The 20,329-nt window shown below is 37.2% G+C and overlaps 2 protein-coding genes across 3 annotated transcripts; one reads left to right on the forward strand and one right to left on the reverse strand.

Moving 5' to 3' along the window:
- Nucleotides 1-1,590: 1,590 nt before the first annotated feature.
- Nucleotides 1,591-6,488, reverse strand: LOC142176216 (uncharacterized). Its single transcript, XM_075243339.1, has 4 exons — nucleotides 6,325-6,488; nucleotides 5,351-5,827; nucleotides 3,003-3,142; nucleotides 1,591-1,970 (listed from the first exon to the last, which is right to left on the reverse strand). The coding sequence occupies exons 1-4, from the start codon at nucleotides 6,486-6,488 to the stop codon at nucleotides 1,591-1,593; spliced, it is 1,161 nt and encodes a 386-aa protein (XP_075099440.1).
- A 4,951-nt stretch (nucleotides 6,489-11,439) lies between these two features.
- On the forward strand, nucleotides 11,440-19,143 carry LOC107804477 (putative glycosyltransferase At5g03795). 2 transcript variants are annotated; one of them, XM_016628382.2, is made up of 3 exons: nucleotides 11,440-12,066; nucleotides 15,472-16,039; nucleotides 18,560-19,143. In XM_016628382.2, the coding sequence occupies exons 1-3, from the start codon at nucleotides 11,745-11,747 to the stop codon at nucleotides 19,035-19,037; spliced, it is 1,368 nt and encodes a 455-aa protein (XP_016483868.1). In that variant the 5' UTR covers nucleotides 11,440-11,744; the 3' UTR covers nucleotides 19,038-19,143. The 2 variants fall into 2 exon arrangements, with proteins under 2 accessions (XP_016483868.1, XP_075101107.1); XM_075245006.1 differs by having other exon boundaries at nucleotides 11,944-12,066; nucleotides 15,390-16,039.
- The last annotated feature ends 1,186 nt before the right edge of the window (nucleotides 19,144-20,329 follow it).

Consider the following 20,329-nt stretch of genomic DNA (forward strand, 5'->3'; position numbering starts at 1 on the left):
ACTTTTTTAAGCACAATTACATCAAGAGTTACCACTCTCAAGGAATATTTGCACAACAATACAACTATTTTTACTTTCTTTTCAATTCAAGTGGCTCTTACTTTTTCAAAACAGTGCAGTTTTCTCCTTATTTCATTAGTTCCACTCAAAAGCCAAACCAACCACCCCATACTTTAACTTTTACAAAGTTCATAACAATTCAAGTGCTCATGAGAGGTCAAAAGGTTCAAATAAATGGTTAATTCAAATAAAGGGTAAGGCTTGTAATGTGATTGCCAAAGAAACAGGCTCAAAGGAGGTAACTATGATACATAACAATTAGACGGGTAAAACATATAATTGGTTCAACAAAAAAAATGCCTATATCACTTCTAAGACTGAACGAAACTACTATTTTGCTTTGCAAACACACGGGACAAGTTCTAGACATCAAATGCAATGCACAGAATTACACGCAAATCTCACACACACATGTCACATAACTCACTCAAGATTGGGCTCATCCTAGCCAAAGCAGTTAAGCAAAGTTAAGATCATACAATTTAAGGTACTTGTACAAGAGTCAAAAACTGAGCCTAAGTGTCATCACCAAAATAATCACTATTCTCAAGGCATAATAAATTCAAGAGATATTGCTTCAATTCAATTCATAGTACAATGGTTCCTACTCTTAAAAAATAAAATTAACCACACCCGGTTCAAACAAAACCCTTGAAAAAGAACCGAGACACAAAGAAAAACCAAGGGGGAATTGCTACACTACCTACAAAGAAAATATTTTTGTCCTTTCTCTTTAGACTTAAATCCCTCAATAAAACTGTCTAGGAGATCCATCGTCGGTAAAAGTCCTAATTTTTTGATTTTTTTGATTTTTTCTTTTTTTTTTCTTTTTTCTTTTACTTTTTATATTTTTAACAAAAACTACTACACTAAGAACGAGTACTACAACTAAGCTAAGATAGCACAGAAAATCACCCAGACAATCTTCTCACCCTACACATAAAATTATGTAATGTCCTCAATGCACGCTATAAATAACAGAGGGTCAAAGAGACTCCCTGGTAGGCCAAAGGCCAAAGAATTAGTAGCTCAGAGATACTCAGACTTCTCCTGATTGTTATCTTTATGTGGGCACCCCACACTTAGCTCTCACCATCTAGCTTGCTTTTGCACACCCCTTCCAATGACTTCTATGCTATAATCCTAAAAAATCAAAACAAACATTACAAAAATAATATAATAAAAATAAAAATAAAAGAAAGTAGTAAAGCTGGGTTGCCTTCCAACAAGCGCCTGATTTAACGTCGCGGCACGACAAGGGCCTCGCTTACTTATCAGCGGGTACAACATTGGTCTTCTCACGATAAATTATTCCTCCCCAATAGTGCTTGACTCTTTGTCCATTCACTAAAAATTTCCTTTCACCATTTAAAGCACGCAGCTCAATTGTACCATAAGGCGTGACTCTCACCACCTCAAATGGGCCTGGCCATCACCATTTTAATTCCCAGGGAATAACTTGAGCCTAGAAATGAACAATAATACCTGTTGGCCTGACTCGAAGTGACGTGTCTTGATACGTTTGTCATGCTATCTTTTCGTTTTCTCTTTGTATAGCTTAGCATTTTCATAAGAGTGCAGCCTGAACTCATCTAACCCATTCAACTGCAAGAGTCTCTTCTCACCCGCGGCTTCAAGGTCTATATTCAACTTTTTAATGGCCCAATATGCTTTGTGTTCAAGTTCAACCGGAAAGTTACATGCCTTCCCATAAACAAGCTTATACGGCGACGTCCCAATTGGAATTTTGTATGCAGTTCTATATGCCCACAAGGCATCATCTAACTTTGTATCCCAATCCTTCCTTTTCACACTCACCGTCTTCTTTAAGATTTGCTTTATTTCTCTTTTAGACACCTCCGCTTGTCCACTTGTTTGAGGATGATATGCTGTAGCAACTCTATGGTAAACTCCATATTTAGCCAGAAGGTTATCAACAATCAATTGCAATAATGTGTACCTTCATCACTAATCAAGGCACGTAGAGTCCCAAACCTCGAGAATATGTTCTTTTTTACAAACGCAGCTACCACCATGACATCACTTTTGGCAATGCAATTGCCTCTACCCATTTTGACACATAGTCAACTGCTAGAAAGATGTATTTGTTTCCTCTGGACAATGGGAATGGTCCTATAAAATCTATCCCCCACACATCAAAAATCTCAACCTCTAGGATTTTATTCAAAGGCATCTCATGTCTCTATGTGATTGTTCTTGTTCTTTGACACTGGTCACACTTCTTAACAAATACATGAGTATTCTTGAATAATGCTGGCCAAAAGAACCCGGATTGTAATACCTTTGTAGTTGTTCTATTGCCTCCATGATGGCCCTCATAAGGTGATGCATGACAATCATACAACACTAATTCCACCTCCTTTTCTAGAATGCATCTCCTCATAAACTGATCAGCACATTGCTTGAAAAAGTATGGCTCATCCCAGTAGTAGAAGTTCACATCATGTAAAAACTTCTTTACTCACAAGATAGTTCACATAGTCCGCGTACTATGGGGGGGGGGTCTTGGGTGATAGCAAAAAGTTGCTCATCAGGAAATGCCTCTTTAATTTCTTCACCCTCCTCCATGTGGTCATGATTTTTCAGCCTTGATAGATGGTCAACTACTTGGTTCTTTGTGACCTTTCGATCTCGTATTTCTACATCAAATTCCTGCAACAACAAAAACCAACGCATCAATCTAGCCTTAGATTCTTTTTTTGTAAAATGATACCTGATTGTTGCATGATCGATATGGATTATGACTTTTGTTCCCACCAAGTATGCCCGAAACTTCTCAAAGGCCCACACAACGGCTAACAACTCCTTTTTAGTGATGGTGTAATTCAGTTGTGCATCATCAAAAGTCTTACTCGCATAGTAGATAGAATAAAACACCTTGTCCTTCCTCTAGCCTAACACTACCCCAATAGTATGGTCACCTGCATCACACATAAGTTTAAATGTTAAGGACCAATCCGGTGCTGCAATAATGGGAGCAACCACCAACTTCTTTTTGAGCTCTTCAAATGCCTTCAGGCAGGCGTCATCAAAATTGAAAGTTACATCCTTTTCAAGAAACCTACACAAAGGAATAGCAATTTTTTAAAAATCCTTTAGAGCCGTCAATATGGGCTTGGTCCGTTGGGCTAGCCCAGCCCAACCCGTGATTTAGCAGGTTTGGGCTAGAATTTTTGGAGCCCATTTAAAAACGAAGCTTTTAAGCCCGGCCTGAGTAAGGCCGTGGCCCGTGAGGCTTGATTGAGGCTGAATCGGGTCAGCCCGTGGGCCTAATAAAATATTTATTTAAAATATATAAAAATAAAAAGTATACTGCCTTTAGAGATGGAAAGTCGGAATTGGATCTTTACTAAGAGGAACCAAAACTTGATCTTGAGAAGTTTCAAGAGATGATGTTGTCATGTATTGGAAGGACCATTCTAGAAAATATCCCGATCTTTCAATGATGGTGTGTGATGTACTTAGCATTCTTATTATAGTTGTACCATCAGAATCAACATTTAGCATTGGTGGCATGTTCTTACAAAGTACAGAAGTTGCATTCATTATGAAAATGTCCAAACACTTGTTACTACTCGAAATGGGCTGCACAGGTTTTCCCGTACTCAAACTGGTAATATTTTTTATGTGAATTTAAATATTATTAATTTTTAAGATTTAATTCTTTTTAATATTTAACTAATTAATATTGCATATGAATTGTAGATAAAAGTGAAGATGTTAGACAACCTTGTCACAAGCGGATTCAAATGTGTTTGATGAAGATGATGTGTTGGATATCTCATAAGCATCATGAACGTTCTCTTGAATAGTTTGTTTTAAGTTTTGACTTTTAGTGAATGAAATATAGTCTCGTATTTTATTTTTTTTAGTATTTATTGTGATATATTGGAACAATATAAAAAGTTATTAAGTTTTGTGAATTTTTTCCAATAAGATATTTTTTAACTTTTAAATAATTATCTTTTTTTAGGTCATAACTTAAAGAAAAAATATAAAATTATATTTTTAAAAATGATGGACCATCCCGTGGAGGCCCGCGGCCCACATAGGGCTGGGGTGGGCTGACCATTATAAGGCCCATCAAAATGGTGGACTAGCCCAGCCCAACCCGTCAATTGCTAAAGCCCACATGGGCTGGGCTGAGCTAGCCCGGCCCGACCCATATTGACACCTCTAAATCCTTTATAAAGCGCCAATAGAACCTTGCATGTCCTAAGAAGCTCCGGACATCCTTCACAGAAATGGGTGGAGGTAATTTTTCAACTGCCTCCACCTTCACCTTATCAACTTCAATGACATTTCTAGACACTCTGTGACCCAACACGATGCCTTCCTGCACCATAAAATGACACTTTTCCCAATTCAACACTAGATTTGTTTCTTCACAACGGGCTAACACCTTGCTCAAATTCTTCAAACAGACATTATAAGAAGCTCCAAAGACTGAAAAATCATCCATAAAGACTTCCACAATTTTTTCTATCATATCGATAAAAATAGTCATCATGCATCTTTGGAAAGTAGTTGGTGCATTACAAAGACCAAATGGCATGCGCTTGAAGGCGAAAGTGCCATAAGGACAAGTAAAAGTGGTCTTCTCCTAATCTTCTGGGCATATGACAATCTAGTTGTACCCCGAATAACCATCAAGGAAGCAATAATATTCATGCCCCGCCAATCTAACATTTGGTCAATGAATAAAAGTGGGAAGTGGTTCTTGCGGGTTGCTTTGTTGATCTTTCTATAATCAATACAAACTCTCCACCTCGTCACGGTGTGAGTAGGATTTAGCTCATTTTTCTCATTCTCTACCATAGTCATCCCCCATTTTTGAGCACACATTGCACTGGCTTACCCAGTTGCTATTAGAGATAGGAAAGTTGATACCTGCTCCAAGCCACTTAATTACTTCCTTCTTCACGGCCTCTTTCACAATGAGATTTAATCTCCTTTTTGCTCAACACTGGGGTGGTGTCCATCTTCCAGAAAGATTTTATGCATGTAAAATGATGGACTGATTCTTTTGATGTCAGCACTTGTCCACCCAATAGGCTTTTTATGCTTGCGAAGACTCTGAGCAATTTTTCTTCTTGTACATTAGTCAGGCTGGATGAGATAACCACTAGCAATGTCTTAGAGTTCCTCAAATAAGCATAGCGCAGATGAGCTGGAAGGGGCTTTAGTTCTAGCTTTGGAGCTTCTTCAATAGATGGCTTAGGAGGGGGTCAGAGTGACAGGCGTGTCCAACTCCTCAAATCTCCCAAACCCATGGACATAACTGCAAGACATGTCAAGTACTTGCTCAATTTCTCCCACCATTTCATCTTCACTATCTTCTTCATCCCCAATCAAAGCTCGTTCAAGAGGATCTATGGGGCTCATATAAGGCACCAATGATGTAGAATCACTTTCCACCACATAATTGATGGATAGCTCTTCATAGTGGGCTGGCAATCTGAGTGTTTTATACACATTGAATACCTCCACTCGATCATTGACTCTTATCATCATCTTTCCTTTGCATACATCAATAATATCTCGTCCCGTGGCTAAGAATAGATGCCCCAAAATAAATGGGACTTCTTGATTAGGCTTGTAGTCCAAGACAATTAAATCAGTATGGAATATGAAAGAACCCACTTGAACTAACACATCTTCAATCACTCCTTCAGGATGAGCAAGAGAGCGATCAACCAACTGTAAGATTGCCGTTGTTGGGCACAGATCAACCAAACCCAACTGTCTGAACATAGATAGTAGCATCAAATTGATGCTCGCTCAAGATCACATAAAGCTCAGCTGACTGCATGCTTACCAATCGATATTTGGATAGTGAAACTACCCGGATGCTTCAATTTCTGAGTAGCTTGCTTAGGATTCTAGAGCTACATTCTTCAGTCAGTGCCATGGTTTCGAACTCGGTCAACCTCCTTTTATTTGCCACTATGTCCTTGATGTATTTTGCATATTTGGGCACTTCTTGCAGGATATCTACCAATGGAATATTGATTTGTACCTACTTAATCAAGAAACTTTTTATAGGCGGCATTATCCTTCACTTTCTGCAATCTTTGAGGGAACAGAAGTGGTGGACTCGTAACTAATGGTGGGGGTTGCCTAGCCACCGCCTCTTTAGCTGGCTTCTCTGACTCATTTGATTTTTCTAATTCTGACTCTATTGTGGTCAACTTATCATTAAAGTTCACTTGTTATCTCTTTTTTGAATGGAATTCTTCTAACTGTCTCCCATTCCTCAATGACACAACATTAATAGATGCCTTAGGATTAGCCTCAGTATCGCTTGGAAGAGCTCCAATTGGTCGAGTATTTCGGGCACTAGCAAGTTGTCCCAACTGTCGCTCCAAATTTCTCATTGTTATGGCTTGGGCCTGCTGATCAGCCATTAATTTCTTCATCATCTCCTCAAGGTGACTTGTTGAGGTAAAAATAGCACGGTATAGCCAGTCTTCGGACTGGTCATTCAAAAATAGCCAGCGTTTACCAAGTCAATAAAAAATAGCCACTATTTTGCCGCAACAATGACCTCCAGTATAATATACTGGAGCTCGGTGCACCTGTGTATGAACTCCAGCATATTATCATGGACTAGTATACTTTGCTAGCTCCAGTATAATATACTGGAGACTAGAGCACCGGTGCTCCAAACTCTAGTATATTATGCTGGATCGGTATACTTGCTGGAACTCCAGTATATTATGCTGGAGTTCTAGTGTACTTATGATGGAACTCCATCATATTATGCTGGAGTTCCAGCATCCTTATTTTGGAACTCCAGTATAATATGCTGGAGTTCAAGTATACTTATGCTGGAACTCCAGCATAATATACTGGCGTATTTTCCGGGTTTTGAACAGTATTTTCGATCAGATTTATCTTTATATGAAAAGTGGCTAAATTTCGATTACTTTTGAAATTGAGCTATTTTTGAACGACCAGTTGTAAATTTGGTTATTTTTGAATTTCACCCCTTGTTGAGTTTGCATGTTGCTCAGCCTGAGGTGATATATATTATGAGGTGCTTGTGGCCTATATTGATTCTGAGCACCTTGGTTTCCACCCCAAGAGAAGTTTGGATGGTTCCTCCAGTTGGGATTGTAAGTGTTCCCATACTAGTTTGTCTGGCCCCTATTTGCATTACCCACAAAACAGACATACTCTAGGTTAGTTGGGCATAAGTCACTCGCATGACCCTCTCCATATACTTCACAAAATAGTTGAACCTGTTGCACTGGCTGGGCTTGTTGCTTGTTAATAACTAAGGTCATCTGATTGACTTGGTTGGTCAATGTGGAAATCTGCGCTAATAATGCCGAGATGACATCTAACTCGAGAACCCCTGCAGATTTTTGCACTGTGTGTCTGCCCATATATTCTTGCCAATCAGGATTGCTTTTGGAGAATTTGTTCAATAACACATATATCTCATCACAGCTTTTCTCCAACACTTGGCCTCCAGCTGCAACATCTACCACAATTTTTGTTTCAGGATGTAGCCCTTCTATAAAAGTGTGAACTAACACTTCGTTTGTCTAATTGTGATGGGGATAGTCTCTGAGCAGCCCTTCGAACCTCTCACAAGCTGATTATAAAGACTCCCCCACTTTCTATTTGAAGGCAACTATTTCACTTATGATCTTTGTAGTTTTGCCTGAAGGGAAGAACCTTGCCAAAAGTTTCCTGCTAGATCATTCCATGATGTAATAGAATTAGCCGGGTCTACTTTCATCCATCGCTTTGCTTCGCCCAACAAAGAGAACGGGAAATGTGTGAGCCTCATATCGTTTGGAGTGAATCCATTAGTGATATAAGTATCACTGATCTCCAAGACATTTAGGCTATGCTATTGTGGATCCTCGTGTGGAAGGCCCATAAACTGCTCATTTGCATGTAGTAGCTGGATCATGCTCTGTTTTAGCTCAAAATGCCCAGTTGATTATGTGATTCACAATGTTGGAGGTGACATTAGCAATGTTGGGCATCTCCACCTCCTGAACAACCATATGTTCTCCTCTGCCATGTTCATAGGAAATTGAACAAGTGCCTGAAGATTATTTGTGTCCCTTGCTTCCCTCAACCTCCTACGAAATGTTCTCTCAGGTTCGGGGTCAAAGTCTTGAAGTTTATCCTGGCTTCTGACCCTGCGCATTCAATCAAAGTTCCCGATATTAGAGCAACAATCAAGTAACATTAGACTTGACGAAATAAACAATGAAAGCAAAAACTAGAAAGTAGTCAATATTCAAGTCCCGGCATCGGCGCCAAAAACTTATTGCTCCCTAACGCACACACAAGTATACATGGTCGCACAAGTAATAAAATGATAAGTTGAGTGTCGAACCCATAGAAACTTGTATCAACTACCCACTAAATTCACTAAGATTGCTATTTATTCGAGCAAATTCGAGTTCAAGAGTGTAATTATACTACACAATAATTCTAAGTAGTAACTAAATTATCAAGCAGTAAAATGATTATTGTGTATTTAGTAGAGACAAATATTCCAGGGTTGTGATCAATTTACCAATCCTATTGTGTCCTAGTTAACTCTACCTTTCATACAATTCACCCATGGTTGCTAAATAATTGAACAATTGCTCTCATAGCCTCTCCCAAAATACTACTCACCTATAGATTAACGCCTATATTCCTCTAAAATCAATCTATTAAGAATGCATTAAAATTACGATATTTAATTAAACATTGTGAATAGGTATATTCCTATCATAACCACAAATCCAACCTCCTCCCAGATTTAAGATCGTGCTCTCTTCAATTCTTCTCTAATCAAAATATGGCTTTCCCAAGCATAACATAGATAGTAAATAGAACCTAACTGCTGGTCAGACAATTAAGCAATTTATCACAGAATTGAAGAAACAATCATATATTAGTGAATTATAATCAAGGTTAAGTCAAATTCAATCAACAATATTCATGGCTAAATCACAACCCAGAACTATGGGTTTTAGCCACTCATAATAGTATCAAAAAAATTTATAAGTGTTGGATAATTGAAAATACTAAGAACCGATGAAGAAATCTGAGATATCCTTGCTCCCAAATGCTCTCGTGTGTCCCTAGGTCTAAAGTATGTAAAAAGTCTCAACAATACCATTTTTACATATATTTATACCAAGTAGGGTCGGACCTAGACGAAAATCCTTTTCCTACGCGAAATAGGATTAGGACTTTGTAAAAATTGCACAGGCGCACTGCATGCGGAGATGCGCCATACGGTGTGGTAGTGGACTTTATCAGAGAGCATGCAAAATTGGCAACAACAGAAAATAGGCAGCCACGACGCGCCACGTGCTGCCCATGCGCCGCGGCTGTGGTGGATTCTTAGAGTGAACTTTTTCCTTGGTTTTTGACATCCGGATGTGGTTACCGTTCCCCGAACGCGATCCCGGCTTAATACCTTGGGCTTTTACTCAGACTTCAAAGCTACAAATAGCTCGATTTCATTTCGTAACATATATATAGCTTGGAATTACTCCTACAAGGCATAAAATACGTAATGCAAAATACTACCGATTAAAGCTCATACTCAATTAAAGTGCGATAAATTATAGTGCAATAAGTGACTAAAATACGTAATTATAGCCTATCATCAAGTATGATACATATCTTCTATATAAGTCTACATGTGCACACGAGACTTGATCATATATGCATATCTTCTCTATATACTGGGTTGTTAACTCATGCAGGACTTGACACACTATCTCTTTGTGCACCGATGTGATTTTTATGTATTTTTTATGATTAGATGGTACCATTGCTGTGTACCTGCGAAATTCATGAACTGAATAGGTTATTAGTAAGTATCATTAGTCCACTATTATGCCACTGAGGTTAGTTATGATACTTGTTGAGTATATGGGGTCGCTTGTACTTATATTATACTCTGTACCGTGTTTGCTATGAGCTGCCGAGAGACGAGGTAGAGTTGCATTCAGAATACAGTCATTAACGTCCCTTTCCATTTTAGTTACTGTTATTATTATTCAGACAATATTTTCATTTTGTATTTTCAGAATTGTGCTTCTGTTGTAGAGCTTATGACTCTGTATTGCCAGTTCCGAAATTTTTTTTGTATTGACGCAATTTATTTATGACATTTGACTTTAGATTTGTATTATTTTCGTTAATTCCATTATCTTGTTCGCCTTTTCTTATGCCTGGCTTGCCTAGCAAGTAAGTTTGGCGCCATCACGCCCGGATGATGGTTTTTGGGTCATGGCAATAATAAAGATTAATATGGTCTTGTTAATTAATGTTAAAAGATGAATTTCTTAGTATGTGTGAAAACAATTAAAAATCGTTAAAGTAGACCAGAGGGAATATATGTTATATTGGAATTCATGCAGATTTAGCGAGAAGTAGGAGACAATGAAGGAAGTTAATTTATATAAGTGATACCAATTAATTGAACATATATTCTAGTCATGCGAGTATTTTTGCTTTAGATCATATACTTTCTAGGAGTCTTATGCCATACTAGAGATTTTTATAACAATAGAAAATATAGAGACCTACTAATATGTTTTATATTTATTTTGTATAATGCTCATTTGAGAAGAATTTTAATTGGAGAAATATAGCCCGTGAAAATTTATATAGCCGACTCTAATTTATTTGAGACCCAATTTATTTGAGATTGAGGCACGATTGTTGTTATTGTTATTTTTGTAACACACAAACACATGATAAACATGCAAAGTGATACTCCCTTAGTCCCAATTTATATGGCAATATTTGATTATGCAAAAAACTTAATAAAATAATAAAAACTTTTGAAACTTGCGGTAAAAAATAAGCCATAAAAATAATGTGGCTATGAATCATCGTAGCAAGCATAACATGAGAAGTTTAAAGTTAGATTATTTTTAAATATGGAAGTATGATTTTTTTTAATAAATTGAAAAGAAAAGTATGACACATAAATTGGGGTGGAAAGATTAAAATTTAAAGTTTGGTATTTTTGAGAAAATTAATTTGGACAATTGACTTAATAGTCAGATATACTCAAAAAAAAAAAAATCTACTTAAACCACACAACATATATTGGCATTATTAGAAAATAACATCTATTAAACCAAAACATAATTTAAGAACTTTATGACTTCAAAAACAAAAAAAAGAAATTGTGATGTTCTTATTAAAAAATTAAATTCTAACCATACAAAGGGAAGAAGAAGAAGAAAAGCAAAGTGTTTAGACAATTTCTTTTACAAAATCTGTTTCATCGTTTTCAAAATTCTTTTTACCCAAATACTATTTGTGTTTGCAGAAACTAAACAGTACCTCTGGAGTAGTTTCTCAATTTTTCGGAACTTTTTTCTCTAATGTGTTTTATTAATTCATTTGTTTTCCAAAAACTATTCAAAGGTCCGTTTGGATACTGTCAAAACATATGGGATTTATTTGTACTTTAGCCTGGGAAAGAATGTAACGAGGAATTTATGCGTCATTTCCAGTTGACATTGCTACTTGTCAGAGAAAAAAAAAACAGCATTTTAAGTGACTGTACCCATAAATACTTGTACCGCAACTATTCATCATTTATGCTTCCACCTACATCCTGCAATACATCTCGGAATGTGCACTTACTGTTGAAGAAGCAGGCAGCAGCTTGAATGGCGAGTACTCCATTGTCGATAATGCTGAAAATTCTCACACACCGTCGTGACTCAAACTCACCACAATCCTTCTTCTTTTTCATACCCACAGCCTTAGCTCTCGTCACCTCTCTCTTAATTCTCTTCTACATTTCCTTCATTTCCAAATTCTTCACTCATTCCCACCAAACCCATCTCACATTCACTCGTTCTTCTGATTTTTCATCCTTTAACTCCACCTCCCATAAACCGGTCAACATTTCATTTCTTGGCTCTATGCAAAGTTTTGGTACTGGGGGAATTGGAAATGTTCAGAGCCAGAGGCATATGGAATTGAATGGTAAGATAAGAAAAGAATTTAAAATCGTTGACTTCGTAAAATTTTACTATTAGTTAATTCCTCAGCCCCAATTTTATGTGATGTAATTTACTTTACAGTCTGTCCCAAAAAGAGTAATTTTTCCTTCTAAAAAAGATTACTTCTACATTTAGAAACAATTTGACTTTCAACTTCTTATTTTATAATGATATATATTTTTTGACACACAAATACCTGTGAAAAAAAATCTTTTATTTACTTATTAAACTGGTGCCCAGTCAAACAACATTACATAAAATGGAAAAATGTTTTTTTTTTCTTTTGCTAAAACAGAAATATTATTAAAAGCTAAGAAAGACAGGTAGTATAGTTTGTACATAAGGGGACTGCTCTTCTTATACAAATGTTTGAACAGCCATTATTGAAATCAAGTAAAACATAATGCGGAGGTTCTTCGTAATGTAGTGGATGACAACGGTGTTGGCCAGTACAAGGAGCTAAGGTCATGCCATGTTTTGTCAGGAGATCCGCTACATCGTTTGCTTCGCGATATATATGCTTAAGTTCCGGCTGTCGCAGCTGTGTCATCAATAACCTAGGGATCTGTTTCTATCTGTAGTGGGTAGAAGTGAAAGTCCTGAGCAATTTGCAATCCTATCAACAAAGCATGTAGTTCTGCTTCAAGTGCGGATGAGCAAATGAGGTGAGTAGAGAAACCTCGGATCCATCGACATTGGTGGTCTCGAAACACTCCCGCAGCACCCGCAGCTTTGGTGGTGGAGTTAAAGGCACCATCAATATTTAATTTAAGGAAATGTGGCATGGGTGGGTGCCATTTAATATACCGAGCAGTCGAGATGTGAGATAAGGCAGGGGTTGCTGTTAGATAGTGAAATTCTATCACATGGAACAGAGGCAGTGTTGCATAAATTGTGGAAGAGGTTATGGTTGCGAGTAGTCCGAACGTGCCAGAATGAAAGGGACAAGTTGAGCTGTAGGAACTTCAATTCCACGGTAGATGAATGACTGATGGGTGCATGTACACTGATCTTTAAGCTATTCAGAGAAAGATGCTGCGTGCAAGTTAATAGGGAAGAAGTTCCATACAGTATGAGAATTGATGCATTCAAAGAATAAGTGTTGGAGGGATTCAATTTTATTAGGACAGGAATGACAGAAAGGGTGGGGAAGCATATTAATAAAGGAAAGATATGGAGCAGTGGATAGCCGATTAAGACGTAGTAGCCAAAGAAAAGTTTGAATTTTAGGTGGGATATGGAGGGACCAAACCCATTAGACATCAGGTGGATTAGAAGGAAGGTTGCAACGGGTGTTAAGATATAATTGATAAGTGGATTTAGGAGAAAAGGAGCCTATATTGTTCGGAAACCAACAGAAGGCATCTGTGCATGAGGAAGTGGAATTAAATTAAGTATTATGGATGAGAAGTGAGATATCTGCGGGGAGTTCAAAGGAGAGGAAACTAGTATTCCAATTTCCATTATGAAGAAGGTCTAATGTAAGAGATTGTTCAGTATGAGTTAAAGGGCCGGCCGGTTTTCCCTAAACCGATTGGCGAGTTGCATGACCATTTGGGGTTGGCTAGGGTTGTACTGTTCTTTGCCCGAAAAAATATAATACAATATATTATTTTCTATCCTCGAATTAAATTCTAATTGACCAAATGTGAACATGAAAAAGGTAGAAGGGCCAAAAACTGTAGCAGGGAGAGAGGATTTTAGGAAGTGGCTATGTTGTTAGGATGTTTATTCTTTAGCACTTTGCATTGAGAACTTAAAAGAATTGCTGAATTTGCTACACTAAGTTTACTGCTCGAGGTTTTTGATACCAGGGACTGTGTGAAGATTGAGTTTTGTTCTAAAGGATCATATGCTTTATTCATTGAATTAATGCCACATGATGATACTTAAAGGACTTACCTATTTAGAATTAAGAACCTTGTACAGTTCAATGATTTGCTTTCCGAGTTCATCATTTGGGAACCTCGTATGTTCAACGATTTGATTTGATGCTTAAAGAATAATGCTTTATTCTTTGATTTAATGGTACTGGGCACATGATGATGCTTAAAGGACGTAGTTATTTAGAACTGGGAATCTCGTACATTCAACGACATAGGTTTCCAAGTTCATCATTTGGCACGTTAGACGCATTAGAAGCTATTTCAGTTGATTGTTTGATTTATTCAGTGAGTTGGTGATTTGGATCCACCCTTAGTGAATGCTTATAACATCTAAAGAAGGAAAAAAATAAATTTAAATGAAAGTAAAAGGTTTCAGAGAAATGATGTCCAATTAGTAAATGGACAATGTTTAAGCATATGCATAGAAGGATACGGTAGATGAAATGAAAATAAAAGATTTAACTTTTTGGAGATTTCACTTCATTCTCTTTTGCTTCTTGCTTTTTCACCTCGAAAATGAAGTATGAATATAATAATCTGAATCTTAAGTTTGGCATGCTTACTTTGGAAAGGTATCTAAATAGATGAAACAGGAAAAGTTGCAGAGTCATTATTTTCTCTTAAGGTGCCTTCTATCATCTAAACCTAGTTGTTCTCTCAATTTTTATTCTTCTTTTTCTTTATTATTCTGAGGGGAGTGCAAGAAACTATGGGAAAAATTATTTCTATGTAATATAAAACTTTGGCACCAAACATTTTTGTTTTCGAGGTCTCTGGTGAAAGGTCTTCACATCAATTCCCGGTTTGCAGTTCTAGGTTAATATTTTATACTTTATTAGACCTGGAGTGCAGTCTTTTTCTTACTTTGACATGCTTGAAATTGTTATAAGTAACCCTTCCCAGCTTGGAGGCATGTCGTATGAGTTACTACCACCTTGGGAGTTGGGGTCGCATTAGCTGTTTTCCAGTTTTCCTGTTTGGGACTGAGAAAAGGAGACATTTCAAGATTATCCCACCGTTGGGGTGATTCTGATCTTGTTGTAGCCTGTCGTATTTATGTTGATTAACCACAGGCTGTAGGTTGATATACCAGCTTAATTTTGTTCCAGTTGTCCATTGGTTTTCCTATATTTAGAAGTCATTCATACATGGCTAAACCAGTATCTTCGGCCCAGTGTATCTTTGAACTATGAAATAGATAGTAGTGTAATATAATTGTGGATTCCAGCTATGTCATTTTGGCCTTCTATAAGTTGTAACTCTTTGCCATATCGATAACTGCCGTGGTTATTTTCTGATAAGTATGATTTTTAGTCAGTTTATTATCTGAAGTAACTATGTATGTGAATGCTATATTATTTACTGCAAATTTAATTGCCTGCAGCCCAATAATATTCTGTCCTGATTGGCATTTTGGCAGGGTGTTATAGCCCTGATTACTGTCTTGTCTGAGCTTTGTCCCTTATTTTCTGGATCTAGAAATAGTTGGCTTTTATTTTCAGGAAAGTATGTTAATGACAACGCGGTATTCCATGACAGAGATACCTTTATGAACGACTACAAAGAAATGAATAAGAGCTTGAAGATATATGTTTATCCTCACCAAAAGGCTGATCCCTTTTCCAATGTACTCTTGGCTGTTGATTTTGAGCCAGGCGGAAACTATGCTAGTGAAAGTTACTTCAAGAAAGTTCTTGTGACTAGCCACTTCACAACAAAGGATCCTTCCAGTGCAGATCTTTTCTTTCTACCTTTCTCAATTGCACGATTGCGGCATGATCCACGAGTGGGGATTGATGGTATTAAAGACTTCATAAAAAGCTACATCTTCAATATTAGTCATAAGTACCCTTACTGGAACTACTCCAACGGGGCTGACCATTTCTATGTTGCCTGTCATTCCATTGGTCGTTTTGCCATGGAGAAAGCAATTGATGTTAAGATTAACGCGATCCAAGTTGTGTGTTCTTCAAGTTATTTCGTATCAGCATATATTCCACATAAAGATGCATCCTTGCCCCAGATTTGGCCAAGGCTAGGAAGTGAACCAAATCTTGCACCTTATAAAAGGTCAGTTGAGTCTTTTTGAATTGTATTAGCTTATTTTACTGCATGTATTTCAGAAATCGGACTACTTAGCTGGGGTTAATTTCCAAATTATGACCTGTCTATTGATAAGCACATGGAATCTTACAAGATAATTTTGTTTATCTTCTCGTGTATCTTGGAAAGCTTTTACTGGCATTCATCATATGCCCATCCTTTGGAAAGCTTTTTTTGGCATTCATCATATGCCTTTCTTCTGTGCTCCCATGTGCATATTAAATCGTAATAGATTGTATACCTCATGTGAAACCTGCAAATTGACGTGTCTTGTACGGGAGCCTGTTCATAAAACTTTGAGGTAATCAAATCCATTTGCCAACTAGATGTTTTTATAGGTTTAACCTTTTTAGATTCTTAATTCCAATTCCGTGGTTAAATATGGTCTATGTTGTAAAGACTTTTTGGTTATTCCTTTTGGTCTTTTAGATTTTCATTCAGGGTCGGCGACCACTTGGTGTCTGCATATTAGTACGAAATATCTCTACTACATATTAAAGAAACTAGTTAGGTCTGGACTTCCCACCAGAGCCTAAAGGGATATTCGTTTCATCAGTTATTGTGACTATTCCCATATATTACTTGGACTTGGATAGTTCGCTGAACCTGTAAGGATATCGAACATAGGGGGACCAATTTATAGAAAGTTTAAGTGTATTTTGCAGAACTCATTAGAGGTAGTGATACTTGTGTCCATGGTCCTGCCTATTTGACACAAGTGCACAAAGAATCCTGGTGACATTGTTGGCCCTGCACCATCACCCAAATGCTTTGTAATGGAATCTCCATACACACTGCTGCCACCAGATAAGCACTATTTTTCTGAATGATAAATGTCAGATATCTTTGACAAGAATGTAGCTGTGGAAGAAAGATGGAGCAGTGGAGGTGAGATTCATGGGGAAAATAGAGTAGATATGAGAGTCAGATGAGACAAAGGGCAAATTTTACTGTTAAGAGATTTTCTAAACTCTGTAGTTGGCTGTAAATGAGAATACAATGGCTTAGGTAAAAGAGAAGATAAGAATCTTAAATGTGGAAATTATTGAACAGAGACGTGTTATTAAGTACATCATAAAAGAATTACAACCAAAACCAATGTTATCAAAGGCGAAAAGCGCAAAAAAGCCCTAAGGTCCGTTGGGGCTTTAAGCGCAAAGCGCAAATAAAGCGAGGGCTTTAATAAAAAAAGGTGCAACTGGAGGAAAAAGTAAAAATATATATATGTAGTCCAAGACCAATAATTATAAGCATGAATAACAAATATATGGACAAAAAAATTGAAGAAAAAATAACGATAAAGTGAAATATCAATTGTTCAGTATTGCATTTTTAGGATTACACTCATTGGCTAGGAAAGTATGCCTTGGAGCCTTGATGCAACACTGAAGCGCCCGCAAAGCGAGACGAAGTGCTCAATATGTTTTGAGCCTCGCTTTAGGGCTTAAGCGCGCCTTAGACAACACTGACCAAAACAACTCCCGCTAGATAGCCGCCCCTTTCTTTCTTTTTACAGCCTCGTGGACGGACAAAAGAAGGGAAGAATGAAAGGGGTGATCTCGTAGTTCTTGGTCTGTGAAGACGCGTTGTTAGGTACTCCAATTTATTTTCCCTTTTGATTTACCTTTGTTGTCTCTTGGTTAAGTTCGGTATTCCTGTTCTTGACTAAGCAGTTCAAATATCTTATGGGATGGTTTAAACAATCACCAACTCATTTGTAAATTGTTTGATGAGAGAAAGATTTACTCAGAACTTGGTCAGTGGTAAGTGCCGCTTCTTTGTTCTGCTCCTGGCTAGCACTGTTTCGCTTGTATGTCGCACCTGGTTTCTTCATACTTTCCTCTTTTCTCCTTCTGCTCGAGGATTCCATTCAACAAGGTACAATTGATTTGTTGTGGTGTATGCAAGAGGCTGTTCCTCCTAGCAACCTTTGGTAGATGAGCAAGCAGTTTGAGTCGGCTGGTAGTTCTCCGATATTGTTATAGCCGTCTTCATATTGTTTGAAGAAGTGTGATTCTGTACACACAGTGAAAAAAGGTAACGGAAGACAAAAAGAAGGGGGGAGGGGGCTAATCCAAGCTTGAGAAGGTTTCCTTTAACTTGCCCTTTATACATTCAGTTGACTGTGTTAAGCTGTATGCTTCAAGCTAGACTAAAGAACGTTGAAGCTCTAGTGACCACCAGTAAGAACTCCTGACCTGAAAATGTGTATATATGAATATGGTGCCGTGTAGCTACTAGATAGGAAGCTCATGGACGAAGGTTTCAGCTGTTTACCACTCACCGGAAACTTCTTTGATAGTGTTTCTTTTTTTTCTGTTGGTTTTGCCGTCAGTAAAAATTATTAGATTTCACTATCTTAGATAATAATCACTTGCACTGTTAGAGAAGCTTTTGGATGAATATATTGTTCAGATCTTTATTTGCCATGTGGGGGGCTTCTTCTTGTGTAGAGATCAATATACTCATTTTATTGAATGTTTTCAGGAAAAAGCTAGGATTTTTTGCTGGAACAATAAATTCTCCTGTACGTGAAAAGCTTCTAGAGTGGTGGGGAAATGATTCTGACATCTTTGTGCACTTTGGTCGCCTTGAAAGATCTTATACCGAAGAACTACTTGATAGCAAATTCTGCCTTCATGTCAAAGGCTATGAAGTGAACACCGCTCGCGTTGCTGATGCCTTGTTCTATGGCTGTGTACCTGTGATCATTGCGAACCATTATGATCTTCCATTTGCAGACATATTAGATTGGAAGCATTTTTCAGTCATCGTTGCCACGTTAGACATCCCTTTATTGAAGAAAATCCTTCAAGGCATAACTCAGCAGGAGTACTTGATGTTGCATAGCAATGTTCTGAAGGGGAGAAAACACTTCCAGTGGCATATGTCCCCTGTAGATTTTGATGCCTTTTATATGGTTATGTATGAGTTGTGGCTAAGGAGTTCTTTAAGGCTTCAATGAACATTTTACCAGATCACACCTTGAATTTTGTATATTAATCCCATTTTTCACAGGGTCACAAGGAACCCTTCTTTGACACGGTACCAGTGATCAGGTGAAAAGTTGGAAATACCAATTGATAAAAGATATTCAATTTGTTGGAACAGCACTGAATAATAGTGCTATTAGAGGTAATCAAAGAACAAAATAATACATGAATAGAGTACAAAAATTCCTAACAAAAGAAACCTAGAGAAATGCCCAAAAGGTATAGGAATTGCAAGGAATAAAGTTTGCAGATGTCATGACCCAAGTTTGCTCTCCGTGAACTGTCGTGACACCACTTAGTCTCTACGACTAGATAAGCCTAACAATTGTGGAAAAAGAAAATAAAATGCGGAAAACTAATAAAAACTGAAGATAAACGAATATAGAAGCGTTTAAGATGCCGTTCGGCATATACTAATACAAGATCTCAAAAACTGAACAACTTCCCAAAACCCGGAATCTCATAAAATCACATGCTAAGGATACTACATAGTGCTCTAACTCCAGAATGTCTAAATTAAAGTAAATACGGAAGGGCTGTAACTACAAGAGAGAATGGAGAGAGACTCCTGTTGATACCCAATTTTTCCCTATGTATTTTTATATACAAAATGCTTTCAAAATAACATATATATACATACATAAGCATACCCAAGTGTTTTAGTATTTTTCCAATCTTTTGAAGAGTTTTTAAATCAATTTACTATCCATTTTAGCAGTACAAAATCCATAATTATTCCCAAAATCATCAATTTTGGTGAATAATTTATTTTTATTCCCATATTTATATCAAAATATAGTTAAGATAATTTTTGCATATTTTTTACAAATTTATTTGGTATTTTTTAAACTAAATTGCATATAATTGCAATTATAGCCTGTTCTACGATTGATAGCATTTTGCAACTATAAAATCATTTCCAGTTTTTGTAGATTAATATTTATATATTATTAACTATGTTCAGTGCTTTTAATTTGTTTTAAAATCATTTTAACTATTTTTATAAGATGAAAGAGGGGAAAATTGGCTATTTAACACATAGCCATTTCTATTTCCATTTTAACCTCAATTTAATCCCCAATTCCACCCAATTTAAAACGACCCAATTCCAATTTTAACCCGACCCCTTCACCCGTTTTCAGACCCGCCCAACCTCCTCTTTAATTCTGGCCGTTGATCATTTTGATCAACGGTCGTGATTCGTTCTTTCCTTTTTTAATTCCCATACCCCCTAACCCTAACTCATTTGTATCAAAGACGCCGC

Source organism: Nicotiana tabacum, chromosome 22 (genome assembly GCF_000715075.1).
Source record: "Nicotiana tabacum cultivar K326 chromosome 22, ASM71507v2, whole genome shotgun sequence".
NCBI classification, from domain to species: domain Eukaryota; kingdom Viridiplantae; phylum Streptophyta; class Magnoliopsida; order Solanales; family Solanaceae; genus Nicotiana; species Nicotiana tabacum.